Source organism: Hemicordylus capensis, chromosome 5 (assembly GCF_027244095.1).
Source record: "Hemicordylus capensis ecotype Gifberg chromosome 5, rHemCap1.1.pri, whole genome shotgun sequence".
NCBI lineage: Eukaryota > Metazoa > Chordata > Lepidosauria > Squamata > Cordylidae > Hemicordylus > Hemicordylus capensis.
Genome location: NC_069661.1, coordinates 238,322,739 through 238,343,442, shown reverse-complemented (window position 1 = coordinate 238,343,442; position 20,704 = coordinate 238,322,739). Strand labels below are relative to the sequence as shown.

The 20,704-nt window shown below is 41.8% G+C and overlaps 1 protein-coding gene and 1 long non-coding RNA gene across 36 annotated transcripts in view; one reads left to right on the top strand and one right to left on the bottom strand.

Annotated features, from left to right (window-relative positions):
• The window catches only part of CACNA1C (calcium voltage-gated channel subunit alpha1 C), an 852,604-nt gene that overhangs the window by 108,794 nt on the left and 723,106 nt on the right, over positions 1 to 20,704 (bottom strand). For 21 of the 32 annotated variants that reach the window (XM_053254969.1, XM_053254973.1, XM_053254977.1 and 18 more), the window contains one exon: positions 71 to 154. The exons of 1 other annotated variant lie outside the window; for it this stretch is intronic. In XM_053254969.1, coding sequence (XP_053110944.1) covers positions 71 to 154 — 84 coding nt within the window. Of the gene's footprint in view, positions 1 to 70; positions 155 to 693; positions 778 to 20,704 lie in introns of all 32 variants that reach the window. 10 more of the 32 variants (XM_053254970.1, XM_053254974.1, XM_053254975.1 and 7 more) reach the window with 1 other exon arrangement.
• Positions 1 to 20,704, top strand: part of LOC128326992 (uncharacterized) — a 235,157-nt gene that overhangs the window by 130,090 nt on the left and 84,363 nt on the right. The gene's annotated exons all lie outside the window — the stretch shown is intronic.

Genomic DNA, 20,704 nt, shown 5'->3' with positions numbered 1-20,704 from the left:
ATTAAAAAAACCGTAGAGACAAATGGATGTTAAGAGCAGGCACATTCATGGACAGACGCCAGCTACTTACGTTCACCTCGGTGATTGCTATATCAACAATGCTACCCACAACAATCAAGGCGTCAAATGTATTCCATGCATCACAGAAATAGTGCTGCATGTGGCAGAGAAGCCGAGGAAAAAGAGAAAGAAAGAAACAAAGAGGAGGAGAGAAAGAGAGAGAAAAAAAGATATATATAAAAATAAAGGGAAAAAAAATAAAAAAAGCATGGAAGAGGGAGAGAAGAGAAAAAAATAAGAAAAGAAAGAGGTTACGTGGGCATATTAAAGAGTCTCTTACCACTGTACAATACTGGCTGCTCAAACCTCTGTAACATGATGGAGGGTATCAACAAAAGCCTGGTTAGTTAGAATGTTACACTCACACATGTCTATTTGTTTTTGGAGGGGGAAAAAGCACACGTATCCCAAGCTCGGTGCGCTTTCACCAGTCACAGCTGTGACGAGTGAAAAAGAAGGAGGTATTCAACCTCCCTCCTTTTTCCCCCCCGGGAGAAGGACGACGGCAAGTTCAATAAAAGCATGACTCGAGGGAAGAAACATAAACCAGAAAGAAAAAGAAGAAGGAAACAGGAGGAGGAAGAAGAGAAGGAAGATTTGGTGGCATCCTAGGGAGGGTAGAGTAATACTCACATTAGTTTCACTGAGAATGACGTCTATAATGCTGCCAATTACGATGAGGAAGTCAAAAACATTCCAAGGATCACTAAAGTAACCCTACATAAGGAAGGGGCAGGCAGGATGGGGATTAAAAAGGAATGTTAGACAGACAAAAACAGTTCAAATTCGGCATTAGAATTACTGTTCTGGTACCCTCAAGTGCCTTTAGAACAGCAGCTAAGGACTAGGTTTTGCCACACAAGCACACAAGTTGGCATTACTCAAACAAGTAATCCCATTGAAACCCAAGGGATCAGATGTTTATGTAAGGACTCCTTGTGTTTAGTGCAAGTTGTACGATGGAATGGTCCTTGGATTTTGAATGCTATGAAGGAGCCCTTCACTCTAGTTCTGTGCACCTTCTCCTACTTTTATCATTTTGCTCCTCTCAGGGATGTTCATAGATTTACTTTGTACACACAGCCAAAAGGCCTGTATTTACAGTTCCAGTTGATTGTGGTAGAACTAAGTAAAAATCAGGCATAACTTAACAAGATCGAAAGAAAGGCAAGCCATGATTCTTTAGAGCAAGTGCAGTATTCTGACAAAGACTAAGGTTATTTTGCAAGTTAGGACCAAACTAGACAGTTGCTTTAAGCACATGACTTGGGCTAGTGTGCTTGTTCGTTAATTCAGTAAACAGCAGTGTTTGGTCTGGAACCATGGCATGGGGGGTGGCATTTAACCTTTTGCCACGCCACAATCTCAATCCAGATCCTTCCTATGGCTATTTGCTCTAGGGGAAAGGCTCCCATTGATGCCAATGGGAGCTTCCCCCCAGGATAAATTGCTGCGGGTCCGCCCCCCCACCATCTGGATTGGGATCATGGTAGGGTAGAGGGTTAAACCCCATACACCACAGTTGTGATAAATAAAGGCCTGATCCAGCTGCTATTTACTGGACAGCAAGCAAATATAATAGCCCCAATCACATGCTTAAAGCAATGTTTAGTTTGACCTGAACAGTCACAATAATGTGGAAGCTGTTTTCCCATGGTACAATCCAAGTTAGGTGACGTTTGCATAGGATATATGGTACCTTCATACACATACTCCCAAAGCAGCATAGCAGTGCACCACGGAAAAGCATCTCCACACATTAAGTTTCATGTTATTAAAGAATTTTGTAATATGGATCCTTCCTAATTCTGGACGTATTCCATTGCTTTCACTGCCATCTTCAACACCATTTTCTATTCTGAAAATAATTTTTCCTGCAGCCAAATGTCTAAACTTACATTATGAAGATTTTACTGTTTAGATATTGTGTTTTTTTAATGGAGATGTATAGGTTTTACTGTGAGATTTTTAATTGCCTTAGGTAATCTGACATCACATGGAATGTATCCTGTCTGAGTCAGACTCAACCAACCTGCATTGTGATATGCAAATTCCTAAGAAGCTGTATTTCTACACAGCATATGGAAGTCATATTGCTGTGAGCACTGCCTGTCTGTTCTAGGTTGATATTTGGACAACCTAGGGAGAGTCTCATTAGATGGGCTGCACTCATAAGAAATAGACATATCCCTACTCCAAAATCTTCCCTTCAGCATATAGAGCCGGTACTGAAGTATTCCCTATTTTTAGCCTGGGGACTTGGCTGTGGAATCTAGGGTCACCTGGCAGTTGGTGGCCACTGTCCCCAGATTCAGTTAAAATAAAGTACATAAGAGAAATATGGTTGACAGGTTTTGCTGCCTCTGAAATGTGTTGGAGGTAGGGCAGAACTGATCAAACTAAAAAAATGAAATGATTATATTAAGAGAGCCATCCTTGCCAACAGTTAAGTTTTCAGAAATCTTAGCCCAATTTTGATTTCTCCCCTAAGCAGATAATCAGGATTGTAATTCAACCAGCTACTCATTTGCTACTTAATGAATGTGAAGCTCAATCTATCCATTATTTCCTCCTGTTGGTGACAAATTAAAAATAAGTTTGTGTAAAGCAGGTCATAAACTAAAGATTGAATGTCTTATGAATCCTGAGATTTGGTTTACCACCTTTTAAAACATTTTCCTTTAAAAGCTCACAAGTTGTTTTCAAGACAATTCTGTATGGCTTGCAAAAATTCTCCATATCCCTATTCTTCATGTTTTCTCTAACAAAGATTTCTAGTGTTTACATCATTTTGCCTAATCTGACCTCCCTGTTTCTCCAGCTGTGGCCTGTTTTCAAAAAGACTGAACCCAAGTGGCACAGTGGTTGCTATTTTTAGCACTAAGGAGATCAGGTCATGGGTAAAATGTAGGTTCCCAGGAAACTTTACAGAAAGAAAGAAACAGAGAAGGGGAAGAGCAAAATATTCCAGTACTGGCAGCAGACAGGCCAGGTTTAGGAATTTTATAATCTACAACTGGACCAATCGCTGATCAAAAGTTCCTTTCTGAACTCTGCAGTGTAGGCCAGCTAGAACTCTCAGGACTGAAAATCTTTCTGTTTTATTTATATTTTGTAACATTTGGAGGATTTGTTAACAGTGCCTTGTTGGGGAGAAAGAGGAAGAGAGTGTGGAGTTAGAAGGAAATAAAACACATTTCTGAAGTACACAAGGGAAATTTCCATGCACAACATGGAACACAAGCTTGTTCAAAAACTGGACACTTAAAACATGGAAGGAAAACTTTCAGTTTTTAATCCCATTCACAAAGAGCTTGGTGTATTGGAAAAAGAAGAAAGTACAGGAAATAAAAATTGGGGGAGACAATCAATACCAGCCTACAAGATTCACAGTAAAATATCAACATAAGTGCCACGATGGTCTTCAGCATCTGTAGGAATCAGATGAACCTGGAATAAATCTGTAATTAGAGACTTACACTATAGGGAAGAAGAGAAATGGTAATTATGATGAAAAAGCAAAGATATATTGCATAATAACACAGTAAATACATGGAATGCATACAGACTGGCAAGAATGCACTAGAGAGCTTGAAAGTTCTAAAGAGTGAACCAGAAAGTGGACAATATATTCCCAGAAATGTTCTGATTCAGTGAAGTTGGGAGAGTTTTTCACATTACCAGGAATTAACTCATGAGCGTGCTTGGCTTCCATCTCAGTCTTCATAGCATCTACCAAAAGTTTTTAAGGCTATGTACAAACTAACAATTTTTATAGCCTTGAAGTTGGTATGGAGAGTGGTTATTGTTTGTAGGGCACACATTCATCTTTTGTATCATGTCATGGACTTTTGTCAAACCTGTTTTGTAGGGTTTTGCAGTGTTTCAAGCTGTACCCTGGAAAATCCAAAGCTAGCCTTGAGAAGCATGACCAGATTTGTTGCAATAGTCAATGGCTGACATGCCACACAGTGTACCATGGGTGGTTCTGCACTGCCAGTGCTACTGTGGGTTTCTAAAACAATGCCACATTGTTGCACAGGAACGCTCTTGCACTAATACATAAAATTGTGCAGTCATGCTTGCACAATACGACAGCCATTGGAAATAATGGCCATAGCACTGCACAAGAACAATTGTACAGTTTTTCATAGCACAAGAATGCTCTTGCCCAACACCACTGATGTTGTTTTAGATGCCTCAGCAGTGTGGGCTGTGCAGAACTGCCCACAGTACACTGTGTGACATGTTAAGCATTCTGTACATTTTGGTGTGATTGTCACACCATGTACTTACTTACTTAATTAATTAATATTGTCCAAGACAAGTAGCCTGCTACCACACTTTCCAGAAGCTCACCTTATATGTATATGAAAGAAAGAATAGGTGTATAGCCATACTCGTGTGCATTCATATCTCCTTGTAAAAAGAAAAGGAAACTACAAAGTTTTTCTTAAGAACGAAATTTTCTAGATCAGGACCTGTTACAATCTAATCTAGTCAATTCCATCAGTCCATTAAATTGTGATGAAGAAACCATCTGTTTTTAGGGGAAAGAAGGGGATGTTCTCCTCCCCACTACACACATAACACAAGGCTCTTTCCGCTCCTTCATTAAGTGTGCACATTTATCAAGCTAGTGGTGCTGGATCAGGACTACATCACAATGGTGATAAGGGAGAAGTCACTCTTTTTGTTCCACAGAAATAACTGTCTATACACAGCCAAAGGAAATAGAAATAGACCAGGAAATAGGATTTTAGCTATTGGTTCTAGTGTGGTTGCTTTGCAAATCTGTGCCCAACCATACCATACCTATCCCTGTTAGTGGTCAGGGAGATATAGTTTCTTTCTTTTTAAATAAAATGCAACACCTCCAAGTAAGCTTTATCAACTGTGTAAGACAGCACACCTTGTTTTCTAAAAAGCATATTTTCTTCTCATTACCAGCTAGGATTCCCCATCAAAGCCAGCCACTAGGAGCAATGTTTTGCCTCAAGTGCTTTGGTGTACACAATGCACAAATTTTAGTCACAGTTCACAATACTGAAATAATCGGAGGCACAACTCTGCTCCATTAAAACTGATGGGGATGTTGTCATTGACAGTCAGAGGAGTAGGACTGCACCCTAGGTGTTAATATGGGAATTAGATTATGATTGGAAATATGTTCATTAAGATATGCTTGAAACTGAGGACAGCATGTGGTTTACATAGTTGCATTTCCCCCATACTAGAGTCTCTTAGGCATGACTTTTATGCTCATGTAATTCAAATTGCTTTCTGGACTTCCATGGTATTATTTTGTGCTTACACTGGAGTTTCCAAATGGTCCCATGTTTGTTGAACTATCCATCTTTCAACTTGCTGGTTTTGGTATCAGGGGTTCAAGTTACCATTGCATAGGCTGTTACATCTAGGGCATACTATTAGCCATGAGCAAGCTGAAAGAATCCAGTTTTCCCCCTACTTCTCTTCTTTTGACTGTAATTAGAAATCTTAAACAGTTTTGCCATTTTACTTAATGCTCCATCTGACATTTCAGGTATGGCTTAATAGAAACTCATGCTTTTAGAAACATTTCCCAACCCTATCATTAATCTCTCTGAAACATCAAAGAAGGGCTTAAAGAAGATAATATTTTTAATCTAATCAATGGAGGCCAAGAAATAATGTAGCTTTATGGCTTTAGAAATATTATACAAATGATTTTTCCTCACCTGTATGAAGATCCTTCCTTAAAAAGCCAACCTTTCTTGCAGAATGTCTTTGCTTTGGTTTATAGAGGACAAATTACAGTCTATAGGCAACAACACATACTGAAAAGAACCTAGATGCCAGTCTGGAAATTATTTGCTATACCCACACAGAACTCTTTTAAACCATGTTTATTGTCTATGTGGCTCATGAGAGGGAAAGCTCATTGAGGAAGGATTTTTCAGTCTTAGGAGAAAGATGCATTTTCCCACCAGAAAATTCCTTATGGGTTCTTTTTCTCCCAGGAGAATGAGTTATAGAGGTCAAACTGGGAACTAATTGATAGCACTGTTTATTTTTGCAACTGAAACCTTTAGAGTTTAGACACCAGATTTCATCCCCAAAGGGAGTTCTTTTGCTTTCCACATCAGAGGTACAGTTATGTTATCATCCTGCTGCAGCCCCAAGGAATTATTCATAACATTCTGGTGGGAATTTCTTTAGGGCGCACAATACCCTGAGAGCTTTTGAGGGAGGAGGACAGGAGGTTGGACAGTTTTCTCATGAAGTACAGTTTTGTCCCACACTACAATATTATACTGGGGTTTTTCTCCCCAGTGAAAGGCAATTGATTACCCTGTGAGCAATTAGTTAATCAAAGTGCTGATCATAAATATGCAGTAGCTAGCTGGTGTGGAATCTCATTCATGCAAGGAAAGCAGGCCACTCTGACTGCTTAGAGTGCACCTGCCAATCGGCTCTTGGTTTCCTTGCCTGCTAAGATCAGCTAGCAAGAAGCCTGGAGTTTGTTTCAACAGTAATGGAGCCACTGTGTTCTCTAGAGACCATTGCTTTTACATCCATGAAACTGAGCTCCAAGTGTGATGTCAGCCCTGCTTGTTAATAGCAGGGAAAATCACCCACTGGAGCATATTTCAGGATCTAAGAAGAAAGTCCTTGAGAGCTGTATTAAGGTTCAGTGGGATAAAGCAATTGGTATGTTCAAGCACTAACTAGTCTGCCTGCACAGTACAGGAATGGTGAACACTGATGTAATTTAGGCTATGATCTGAAATGTAGGCGATCAGAATACAATTATTTGAGCAGCCCTAAAGATTTATTTAGGTAATGTTGGATTAAGGGGACAGTCACTTTTATATTAACCATATTCTGAGGCTCTATCCCTATCTGGACCACAAGGTGCTCCCCGCACTCTACATACACTCATGCAGGCACATAGAAGTGAACACTAGGGCTCATTAGAGTTTAGGCCTGAAACCTGTTTTCATCATTGACTTGCTTATCTAGAGCTTAATCAAATAATGTTTTCAGTGCCAGAACTCAGCTCTAGAATACACGAAATAATAATAAAGGAAAGTACATACAAACATACATAAAGTACTTATGTGAAGAGCAGCTTCTCCTAGCAATTCAGCAACCTTTATCAGCCCTCCACCCACCCCTACTTGTGGGACTGCAGTTCCAAATCAGAGGACATGTCACCCAGGCAGGCTAGACTCCAGAGTCCTCTCATTTTAGAAACTCCAAGCACCTCTCACCCAACCCCATCTTACTCATTCTTACGTAGCCATCCTGCTCCTTGTGTTGATCATATTATTGGCAATGCCCATCACTACATTACCAGTAATTTACTAGCTGATTACCCTCAACTCATTTGGAGGAGGTCTTGCATTGACACCCAACTAATTCTAGAAAGACAGGAGAGGAGAAAGGTTCCATGTGGCTGTCCATGTAACAACTCTGAATCAAGTGCAAGTAGATGGAAGAGAGATGCTTGTGGCAGCAACCTGGCAGAGTATAGCCTTCTTCTCCCCTCCCTTCTTAAGTGAATTTATCTCAGTGTAAAGCAGGGGAGGGACCACGCATCATCAAGTCACTATGCTTACACATTGGACATTATAAGGGATAATGAGGTGGAACCTTTACACTAATTTGCAAAGCACTTCAGTTTTCAATATGCAAGTCACTATTTAGGTGGGAAATTCCCACCTAAAGCAGGAAATTTCTGAGTTGCTCAAAATCACACAAGGAATTTATTGAAGATGTGGGGCTTTGAGTCCAGATATTGTTATCTTAGATCTCTACATCTAGTTTAGCCAATGTGCTCCTGTCATATGGGAAGAAACACCGTTTTTGGAGCATCAGGTAATTATGAGAGCTGGTGTCATATAGTGACTGAGCCTAAGCTGTGAATCAGGACTACCCTGATTCAAATCTCAGCTTGGCCATTAATTCCCTTGATGACTGTAGGCAAGTCACTCCCCCTCAGCCTCTGCTGTTCAGCTGCAATAAGGGGATAATACTTCTAATTTATCACACAGGATTATTGTAAGGATTATAACGAGGATACATGTGATGCACCCAGGACATCAAAAGCTGCCTCACAAATGCATACAATTAATTATAAGAAATCCAATGCAGGGAGCAGGACCAGGCCACTTTTTACACTCAAGACTTGACACACAATTGCATTATAGCAGTGATTGTTGACCTATTCTATATTGTAGATGATAAATCTAGCCCTGCACTTGGCCTACATATTTGCAGGATAGCTTTATGTAAAGGTAGACACAGTCCTCAGTGCTACAGATATAGGCTCTCATCTCTTGGACCCCCAGGATGTAGCTGCCTACCTCTGCCACCAGGCCATGGTATAGATTTGGTATGGCACTACATAGGAGCACACTGGCTCTTAAAGGCCCTGGTAACGGAAGTGAATATAGGTCCTGAATACAAAGATATAGCTGTGAGTGAATATTCTTCAAGAATACAAAACAAATGAAAGTCACTATCCAAATGCTACCAGTAACTAACAGAAACATCATTATATGGAAGATGAAATTTGAGACAGCCCATGTATTAACCAGTCAGATTGTTTCTGCTGTATGTTTAACACAGATAGGAACACTCTAATATAGAATGCTATCAAATAAACCTCATCTGTGGTCAGATCTGAGATCCCTAGAAGTAACTGAGTATTTTTCACAAATTTGTCTACAGGTGAAAATCATGTGCTAAACCCCCTAGATTACATTTCCTTCATGTAAACAGATGTAAGATTGACTCCCACGTCTCCAAAATCTGGGGGTGGGATCTGTGATTTGACTTTTAGATAGCTGTGTGTCCAATGAGAAAATTGAAGGAAGGGAATGAAAAGCTGGTACCACCATTCCTTATCACTTTCAAAAACCATGGACTCAGATAACCTTCAGTCTGATAGTATTTTTTGTGCTTTGCATATTTTTTAATAGAAAAGCAGCCTAAAATGTCTAAATAAACAATATAACATTTATTTAAATTATCTTTAAGTGTATATGTGAAGAAGAGGTCTGTGTAACTCAAAAGCCTGTATTCAGTGTTTTAATGATTAGTAAGAAATTACACATGGCAGAGGAAGATGTGTAACTTCAATCAAACCTTGCTTATAATCTGTCCTAGCTAAGTGAAGTACATTCACAGCATTAGGCATTCTTGGGGAATACCTCTGGAATTCCCCCAGGCTTGTAGGGCTTATTCCTGAGGTTTTTCTGAAGAAGTCCTCACTGGAGAGTGGTATAAACAAAGATAAATTCTTGGCTCCTAAGACAATTGTTGAATCACTCATATCCTATTGTTTCAGTCTCAGTGCATCCTGACTTATTGATCTGAGAAAATCTAATCTATGAACTGACATCAAGCAGAGATGATACATGTTCTAATAAAGTTATAATGCTATTTAGGGGTAAGAATAATCATGGACATTAACATTCTCTAACAGAAGAAAGAAGGGGGGAAACCTCTAAAGGAGGAAGCTGCTGATGCTCATGGCAGACTGTAGAAAAAGCAGCACCTATCTGCATATACTGATGGGTTCATTTGAAGAAAAGAACAGCCACTACAGTTTGACAACTTTGTGTATTTGTGAGCTGATGCCACAGGGAATGAAACACAGTCCACAGCAGCCAATCCAATCTATAGTGGGCAAGGAAATAAACTCCTAGCTCTGAAGTCTGTCCCAAAGGGACAAATGTTCTTCAAGACACACAATACTTCTCTTAGCTTATCCAAGACAAAAACAACCCCATCTCTTCACAGTGACATTCCTATTTATTTGGATTGAGAGGTATATGATAAAACTCTTCCTTTATCTGATTCATGTCATTTTTCTCCTACACAAACCATGGAGTCATCGACTGAAAGCACATGGATTGTTTCCCCAGTTGTTGATGTAACTACCCAGTCATTCTGACCTTAGCAAATCACACCCTGAGGTCTTTTGGGATCTGAGTAGCTTCCTGGGTTGCAGTACAAAACCTCCTTGTTCAGAGATGTGACAATGTCCTCAGCAAGAGCTGATTCAGGCATAACATTTTTCATCCACAGAAGACTATATGTGCAGGAATACATATGGCAAATATATATAGTGGAAGCCAAAGTTTACATGGACCTTGCAAGAAAGATCTGTAAGCAACCAGCAGTCCTGCCCTCTACTGCTCATGGATCTTTTATACTAAATCCACATGGATGTTTCATTTTGATGTAATATTTTTTCACATGTCCCCCCTTCACATATGTTCTTCAGTGGGGGTGCTTCCACACTGGAGTTCTTATTGAGCCATTGTATTTCCACAATTAGCTGTTAAGTAGAATTAAAATGGTGGTTGGACACAACACTTTTAAAAGTGTATTATTATCTAGCAGCACCCTTCCATCCTCCCACAATGTCAAGTTCCATGCAGCAAAGGCTCTTTCTACTTTTAACCGAAAGCTCCCCTTTGCAGGTTTGCATTATTTTATTGCTTCCCTATTTAGTTGGACTGGAGGAATTAGTGCTGAATTGCCGTTGACTTTCTTCTTGAATAGGCTTTCTGAATCACTTTAATGTCTAATTCTTTTCCTTAGAGGGGCGCCTTGGATACTTATTTCTTATCATTTTTATTCTGTTTAAAATAGTGAAATGGAACTATTTCACTTTTTAAAAGGAACAATTAAAAACAAGCAAGGAAATATGCAAAGCTATTGAGCACTAATCTCACAGCCACGCTGAACAGGGAAACCATAAAATTGGCTCAGCCTGTACATTCCAATGTAAAGGCACAGGAGACTGAAAAGCTTTTAATAGCTCTTCATCTGTCTACACTGGAAATGCTGGAGTACAGGGGTGTAGCTATAACTGAACAGAGATGGAGGAGGACAATGGCCCCTGGATCCTGAGGGAGTGGGGGCTTGCCAGCTGAGTGACAGCTTGCTCTTCACTCTCCCCCTCCTGCCTCTCTAAAAAGGAGGTGGGGAAGCAAGGACCAGTGGCAGCACCCGAAAATGGAGGGGGGCACAGAAGGGGCAAAGTACATTTATAGTTGGGCGAGCTGTGTCCCACATATTAGATTTCTGAAACAGAAATGGCGGGCAGTGGCGTGGGGACAAACCACTTTTCCGTGGGGCTTGCTCCCATGCCCCCTATCTGGAGCCGTACTTGGCCAGGGGCCCATCTTTACTTTTTAACCAAGGGCCCACTCCAGCTTTGCTATGCTCCTGCTGGTGTGGCAGATGCATTTTATTACAGAAAAATAGCAACAAATGAAGTCTAAAAATACAGAAAGGGGACACAGAAAATACATGGTCAAAAATTGGGAAACAATGCCACATGGAAGCACTGTAAAAAGAAGGGTGTTAGTTCAGAATAAATGCTAGCCTGGAAGCACCCTAGAAATAAATTATTATCTGGTTCTAGTGAACAAGTACACACAGCACAAAAATGGATGTCTGTGTCATCCATTTGAAGATTTGCCTGTACACTGGAGAATATATGCTTCGTTGATAGACACTTTTGTCTTTATTACTATTAACTAGTTAGCAAAATAATAATAATAATAATAATAATAATAATAATAATAATAATAAATATACAGTCATATTCTAAACGAACAACTGAAGAGCTCTGCTCTTTTACACCAAAGGCCTATCTAGTTCACCCTCTTTCCCCTGCATTGTAGACTTTGGAGTCCCACAAGTAGATGAACACATATGCTCTCTCCTACCATTGCTTCTCAGCTATCAGATGCTATAAGATACCAACATTCAAATAATGTCTCATTAAATACTGGCAAAAAAGGGTCAAATATCATCACATATTGAACAAGAAATATTTAGTGAATATTCAGATAATATTATGCACCAGCACTCTCAGAGAAAAATAGCAAGGAGAATTTTGGGGAGATTCATTTCAGTTCTACCTCATATTTATGGCCGTACAACATGTGATATCAAACCTGTTTTTAAAATATGAGCTTAATACAGAAGTGGACTGAAAATTAGTCACAATGCCCAGGAACTGGGCCAGAAATGTAGTATGTGGAGAGGAATGGGGGTAACACTTCCCTCCTGTGGCATTTTCATACTAAAAATAAACACCCAAGGGAGCAATTTGCCCCCAAGGTGGTGATTTGCCACAAATTGTCACTTCAAGGGTAAAGTGGTGAAAATAATCCCCAGGAAGCACCGATTTGCCCCTGAGTACAGATCTGCACAGATCACCACCGCAGGGCAAAGTGGTACCTGGGGATGTGTGATTCCCAGCCTGGATTGGGGGAGTCTGTAGTTAATTTTTAATAATAAAGGGACCATTTTGGTCCACTTCTTCATTAAGTCCTTCTTTAAAAAAATTGGTTTAATATTACATGTAGTTTGGCCCTACTCCAACCCAAAACACCCAGAGATGTTTGCCTCAGTTTGAGTGACCATATTTCTGATGTGAGATTTATTATTATTCTTGCAAAGCAGTATATAAATATCCATAAAAATAGTAATAGTTTTTTGAGCTTGCACAGATCTGGGAGAGAAGCACGAGAGAAGAAGAGTGTTTCTCTAACACTCTTTTGTGTGTGTGCAGCTGCTGTTCCTGCAGGCACAGTTGTGAATGAGACCCCAGTACACCATCCCACTGGGCTTTTTAACACTGTGTGAATAATTTTCTGTATTAAACAATTAAGCATAATAGCTAATCTAGTGCTTCCCACTCTGCAGCATTGTGCACAGTCATATCAAGTTTTTGATAATTCATAATGACATTATTAAAACCTTCAAGTGCTAGTCTGGAAATAAATCTGTCACAATGTTGCAGAACTATGCAAATTCCCTGGATACATTTGCCTAGGAGGAAACAGTCCCTCTTTTGCAACACTCCCACCCACTTTTTTCATACTGGATTTTTCTCTGTCAGAGTGCTTATCAGTCTGCTGTGAGACTGGTTAGTCACATGGTGCAGCCCCTTCTAGAGCAAATGAATGCAGTTTATTTTCCAGTTTTGTATACAAAAGTCTCAGGGCAGGGGTGGGGGGAGGAAAGGTACTTTCAAGCACCTCCCAGAGCTGACTCAAGAATGGTGACAAGTGGCATGTGAAAACACTTTCCTGATTACCAATATAATGACGACTATGAAACTATGGGCCATTCCAGACAGATAGTTTTTAAACACTTATTTCCATAGATTTCTGTATTGAATTGCATGTGGAAGAGAAATGGAGCTTCCACACACAGCAGTTTTTCTGGGTTTCTTTTGTGTGCTGTACTCATGTTGCTCTTTTCTGTCTGCACAAGGGGTGGAGTGCTGCCAGCTGCCTGTACCCTCCCACTGTTTCCATATCCCCACCGAGGCTGTCTTTAAAAATAATAATAGTAAAGTTGTACACTTCTGGGTTAGCACATTCCTGGTTTACCAAACTGCTGCAGGATTTCCCCCTTTCTTTCAAGCTCCCATGGAGCTTGGAATGGGAGAAACAATGTTTGATGTGGTTTTAAGTCTCCTGTTTCTCCGGACATTGTTGCTGATCCTTTATTAGTAACTTCCTGAAATTGTTTCCTCCCACCTGAATCATCAGGCAATGGCATAACTTCCCTAAATGCTTGCCTCGAGGTAGTAATGGGCTGGATGAGGGATAACAAACCGAGACTGAATCCAAACAAGATAGAGGTGCTCATTGTAGGAAGCTGCAGTTTGGGAAATGGGATAGATCTGCCAGTTCTGAATGGGGTTACACTCGCCGAGAAGAAACAGGTCTGCAGTTTGGGAGTACTTCTGGACCCAACACACTCTGTGATATCTCAGGTGGAGGTGATGGCTAGAAGTGCTTTTTATCAACTTCAGCTGGTTTGCCAACTGCACCCTTTCCTGGAAGTGAGTGACCTTAAGGCAGTGGTGCACATGCTGGTAACCCCCAAGATTGACTACTGCAATGTACTCTACATGGGGCTGCCTTTGTATGTAGTCCATAAACTTCAATTGGTGCAGAATGCTGCTACCAGATCGGTCTCCAGGTCATTTTGAAGAGACCATATTACTCCGGTTTTAAAAGAACTACACTGGCTATCAGTAGGTTTGGGGCAAAATACAAAGTGCTGGGTATTACTTATAAAGCCCTTAATGGCTTGGGCCCAGGGTATTTAAGAGAATGCCTCAGGGGCATAGCCACCATTGTGAAAACAGGTTCAAAGAACCTGGGGGCCGCCAATGAAAAAAGGCAGCCGAGCACTGTGGCTCGGGCTCCATAGAAGCTCAGAGCGAACTCCCCCCTCCCACGCCTGGGCTGCTGAGAGCCCAGGTGAACTCTCTGGCAGTTATTTTAGGCAGTGCAGACCGTCCGACAGAATGTTTTCCCCTTCCTCTCCCTCTCTGGAGGGAGAGAAAGGGGAAAACATTCTATCAGGCAGCCGACGCTGCCTGAAATGACAAGGGGAGAGCTCGCTCGGGCTCTTGGCAGCCCGGGCCATGCCCCCTTTGCATGTGATGTCACAGACAAAGGGCCATGGTCCAGGCTGCTGAGAGCTCGAAAGAGCTCTCCCATCGTCATTTCAGGTAGCGTCGGCTGCCTGATAGGATGTTTTCCCCTTTCTCTCCCTCCAGAGAGGGAGAGGGAGAGGAAGGGGAAAACATTCTATCGGACAGTCTGCGCTGCCTGAAATTACTGCCGGAGAGTTCATCTGGGCTCTCGGAGGCGTGGGAGGGGGGAGTTCACTCTGGAGCCCAAGCCACGCCCCCATGCACGTGACATCACGCGCATGGGCGTATATGGAGGGGGCCGCCGAGCGGGGCTAGACCCAGGCCACCGCTCGGCTGGCTTCCTGCCTGGAATGCCTTCTTCGTAATGAACCGCACCACCTATTAAGATCTTCAGGGGAGGCTCATCTGAGGATGCTGCCAGCTCATCTGGTGAAGACCCAGGTGAGCCGTCTCTGTAGTAGTAGTAGTAGTAATTATTATTTATTTAATTTATAGATCACCATTCCAAAATTGGCTCAGGGCAGTTTACATCAAAATAAAAACAATTAAAATCATTTAAATTTTTTAATCAAAACTAAATCAATTAAACAGTTCATTTAAACAAACATTAAACATTCAAAGCCATTAAACTAACTAAAAGCCTGGGTGAACAAATGTGTCTCCAGTGTCTTTTTAAAAGTTGCCAGAGATGGGAAGGCTCTTATTTCAACAAGGAGCGTATTCTAAAGTCCAGGGACAGCAACGGAGAAGGCCCGTTCACGATTACCTGCCAAACGAGTTGGCAGCAACTGCAGACGAACCTCTCCAGATGATCTTAACAGGCGGTGGGGCTCATGGTGAAGATGTTCTCTTAAATACCCAGAACCTAAGCTGTTTAGTACTTTATAGGTAATAACCAGCACCTTGTATTTTGTCCGGAAATGTATCGGCAGCCAGTGTAGCAGTTCTTTCAACACAGGAGTCATATGGTCTTTCCAGATGACCCAGAGACCAACCTGGCCACTGCAGTTTCTGGACTACGTACAAAGGCAGCCCCATGTAGAGTGCATTGCAGTAATCTAGCCTAGAGATTACCAGCATATGTACCACCATTTTGAGGTTGTTCATCTCAATAAAAGGATGCAGGTGGCGTATCAGCCGAGACTGATAAAAAGCACCTCTGGCCACTGCCTCAACCTGGGACACCAGGGAGAGGTTCAGATCCAGAAGCACCCCCAGACTGCATACCTGTTCCTTCTGGGGGAGTGTGACCCCATCCAGAACTGGCAGATCAAAATTGTTTCCTGAGTTCCCACACAATAAGTACCTCCATCTTATCTGGATTCAGCCTCAGTGTCTTATCCCTCATCCAGCCCATTACTCCCTCCAAGCAGGCATTTAGAGATGTGATACTTTCTCCCAATGATGCTGACATGGAGAAATAGATTTGGGTATCATCAGCATATTGATAACACCCTGCACCAAATCTCCTGATGATCTCTCCCAGCGGTTCAATGTAGATGTTAAACAACACTGGAGACAATATGGAGCCCTCAGGGACACCATGGGAAAGTTCAGATTTCGAAGAACAACTGTCTCCAAGGGACACCATCTGGAATCTGCCCGTGAGAAAGGAGTGGAACCACTTCAGATCAGTGCCTCCCACCCCCAATTCCCTCAGACATTCTAGGAGGATACTATGGTCAATAGTATTGAAAGCCACCAAGAGATCCAAAAGGACTAACAGAGTCACACTCCCTCTGTCAATTCCCAATTGGAGATCATGTATCAGGCCGACCAAGGCAGTCTCCACCCCACTGTCCGCCTGAAAGCCAGTTTGAAATGGGTTTCGATAATCAGCTTCCTCCAAGACCGCCTGGAGCTGGGAGGCCACCACTTTCCCAATCACCTTGCTCAGCCATGGAAGGCTGGAGACAGGCCTGTAGTTGGTTAACTCTGAGGGATCCAAGGCAGGCTTCATCAGAAGTGGTCTAATGATTGCCTCCTTAAGACAAGGAAGCATCCTGCACTCCCTCACAGAAGCATTTATAATCTCTACCTGGCCCTCTACAACAGCCTCCCTGCCAGATAGTATAAGCCGTGTCAGGCAAGGATCAAGCGAACACGTGGAAGGCTGCACCATTCCAAGCAACTTGTCCACATCCTCAGGAGTCACAAACTGAAATTGATCTAGGGTCGTCACATAAGAGGAGCTGCTGGACACCTTGGCATCACACTCTGTAACAATTATGGAATTTGAATCCAAGTTGGCCCGAAAAAGAGAGATTCAGTCCACAAAAAACTCATTTAAAATGTCACAGCGACTAATTGTTGCTTCTAAGTAGGGGTGTGCATTTTGGAATTTTCTTGTTTCAATTTGTATCTGAATCAAAACACCCCCGTTTTGTTTTGTACTCGAATTTTCTGAATCCGAATCACTCCTGTTTCATTTTGTAGCCGAATTTTCTGAATCTGAATCCGAATCGATTTGGATTTTCAAAAAGGGTCCCATGGCAAAAAGAGTGGGGGTGGTTGTAGTGCCCAATGGGTGGAAGCTACCACCCAAATTTCAAAGGAATTTGGCAAAGGGTTGATTTTTTGTGAATTTTTAATGTTTACGTGTCTTTAAGAATTTTCCCATAGGGAAAAAAGGGGATTCCAGAAAATGTATCGCTTCACATCGAGGGGAAAGGGGTGGCCCAGAGTGGAGTGTGGTGGGTGGTAGTGTCCAATGGGGGCAAGGAAGCTACCAGAATTATTTCAAAGGAATTGGGCAAAGGGCTGATTTTTTGTGATTTGTTGAAGTTTACGTGTCTCTAAGATTTCTCCCATAGGGAATAACTGAGGTTTCAGCAGCCCCATAATTCCACTTTGGGGGACACTGGGGTGGCCCAGAGCAGGTGGTAGTGTAGCGCACATAAGGTGCCAACCACCTCCATACCCACAAGCCCGTGGGGTACTGGGTTTTGTTGTTTCTGAGGTGTTCAGTGCAGATCCTCTGGTAGCATATGAGATTTTCAGTGAAAAACAAGAATCCACTCTCATATGCTACCAGATAATCTACACTCAGAACACCTCAGAAACAACTCATTTTCTTTCAGTTTGATTCTTAAATTTAAGATGAATTTCTAAAAGTGTGATATCTCAAAATATGGCAAGTGGCTGAGGAACATATTCCCTCACTAAGGCTGACTTTACTAAATTAGATCTTGACTTGGTTGAGGTCTTAAATGACTATAGTTAGGTTTATGGACCTTGACAAGGATATACAAGTTGGAAGCATTCAGTCAGTCAAACACAAATAAGGCCATTATGTTATTTTATTTTTTTAAAAATGTATTTGTAGGGATCAAATCTGTGACTTCGGACTTTAAGGATAGCTCAAGGTTAGCAACCCATGGGGATGGTTGGCACCCTATGTGCACTACACCACCACTCGCTCTGGGCCACCCTGGTGCCCCCAAGTGGAGTTATGGGGCTGCTGAAACCTCCATTATTCCCTATGAGGAAAAATCTTAAAGATGTGTAAATTTTAACAAATCACAAATAATCAGCCCTTTGCCCAATTCCTTTGGAATCTGGGTGGTGGCAGACTGGCAGGCACCCATTTGGGCACTACCACCCAACCCACTCTTCTGCCCTGAATCCATTCCCAGTTGAACTCCTCTCTCTCCCTCTCCAACGAGGCAGAAAGGCAGAATGGCAACTACTAACTTGCTGAATGAATTGAAAACCCCTCCTTGAACTCCCCCCACCCTTGCCCCTTCTTTGACCCTTCCCCTGGCCAATGTGGGGTCAGTAAAGAGTGGCAAGAAGCAAAAGAGCCAATGAGGAACAAGGAGGGAATCGTCAGCAGGTCAGCCCATGCTTTAGGTCACCGATCGGAAGGCTGGAAGGGTGGGAAATTCAAAGAGATGTCAAACACAAAATGGAGACTGACTCAGAGATCACCACAAAATGGAGGTCCGAAACAACAAAACGTTTTGTAGTCAAAACAGGGACGTTTTATTTTGTATACAAAACTTTTGGATCTGGAAAATGGGTGTTTTGTTTTGTCTGCAAAACACCCGAAACGGGCTGTTTTGGGTACAAAACGTTTTGTATCCGGAACGTTTTGCATATCCCTACTTCTAAGTACTGATTCAAGGGGGAAGGGGTTCACATTAGCCCCTTCACAACTTCGCTGGATGTGAACTTGCAGACGTGATACGAAAGGAAAATAATCGCTTCTTTGCTTCACATATCGCCTGAGCATAGATCTTCAAATGCGCTCTATGGAGTAATCTGTCAGATTCAAGTCGAATCTTTCTCTACTTGCACTCTAGTCGTCTACTTCACTGCTTCAGCCCCTGTAGTTCTTCCATAAACCAAGAGCCAGTTTTGTAGTTGCCCGAGAGCTGTGGAACGTACTTCCTGCTAAGATTAGAGCTGCTCTATCCTTTTTGACCTTTAGGAAACAACTGAAGACACATCTCTTCAGCCAAGCTTTTTAGCTATTGAGTGGTTTTTAGCTATTTTAATTTGAACTTTTATATGTTTTTAATTGTTTTAAATTTCTTGGTTTGTTTTAATGATGTAAACTGCCTAGAAACTTCAGTAGTGGATGGTATACAAATATGCTAAAGAAATAATAAAGCTATTTTGTAGATTTTAATTTTGTCCATATACGTTCCTCCTATCGTGGTTCAGGTTGTGTTTAACAAAATAAAAACCAAATAAACATGTAAGACCTTGATGATATACTGCATTCAATCAATTCCTCTTGCTCCATTATTTGAGGAACTCTAAGATTCTCAGAACAATCTGGGTTTTGTATTCACCATGAAAAGGGATCAGACATCAGTAATACTGTTTACATGCTTCATGTTGCACATGCATAAACTAGGTTCATAGAGCTGGCAGGGCATTTAGCTTAACGCACACCTCTAAAAATTAAACCAGTTAAACTGTAGTGCATCATAAATAAAGAGCAGAATTGTCAGAGGTGCATAATATCAGAGGTAAAGGTAAAGTTGTGCCATCGAATCGGTGTCGACTCCTGGTAACCACAGAGCTATGTGGTTTTCTTTGGTAGAATACAGCAGGGGTTTACCATTGCCATCTCCAGTGCAGTATGAGATGATGAGACAATATACTGTATATCTTCCTATATTGCTCTTGCCCAATAGAGGTGTTTCCCATAGTCTGGGAAACACAGTAGTGGGGATTCAAACTGGCAGCCTCTTGCTCCCTAGGCAAGTTACTTTCCCGCTGCGCCTGAGTGGTAAAGTGTACCTTAGCATAACAAATGGCTTTAGATGGCTCAAGCAATCGATCCAAGTCAAACAATATAGGGGAATCTCACTTGCAAGAGAAACAAAATACTTCCTGGTCCCAATTGATTACAACTGAAGGTTAAAATAGTAAACTATCCTTCATGCATTTATCTAGCAGTTCTGAATCCTCTTCAGTGCTTTGTTCCTATAAATGCTCAAATTAAACCTTGTTGAAGCAGAATTATGGTCACTTTGGTACTTGCCTTCCCCAGCTATATAAATCTGTCAAAAATCATACTGACAATAATGCTCCCTGTCCCAGGACACACTGGCCTGTCTCATAGGATCTTATAGGGCTTTGGGGGAAAGGTTAAACACTTGTTTAAAATCACCCACTTGCCAATTCTTTAAATGGGTTGGGTGGTAGATAGCACCACCACCCAGCCCACTTTGGTGTCCCTAGGAGCTACCCATGGGGAACAATGGGGTGTTTTGAGTTTCCCCATTGTTCCCTACGGCTGGAACAAGCTGCACTCAGAGAGTGCACACAAGTTTAGTTTTGCATTGTAATTTGCAATGCATTTTGCAACCCTGCCTCGAAAACCACTGCAGAAGCACACAGTAAAAAGGAATTTGTCCCTCTCAACACAGAATACACATTTCAAACACAGTCCAAAAATGTCCAGAAAAGGTTCACTGATGCAGAATCCACTGCTGGCCACATTGCCTGTGCTGCAGTAACACCATTGGCACAATTTACTCTCTCACACGCAATTATGACTCCTCATTTCCTAGCCTTGCAACAGCTGCCACAGCAGCTCCCTGAGCAGCAAGCATAGCTATAAGCTCAGTTAGAGGAACTTCAGACACATTTTGACTGAGTACACCTTGCAATGCAGATTACAGAGCAGTGAGTGAAGCACAAGTTAGTCTCAAG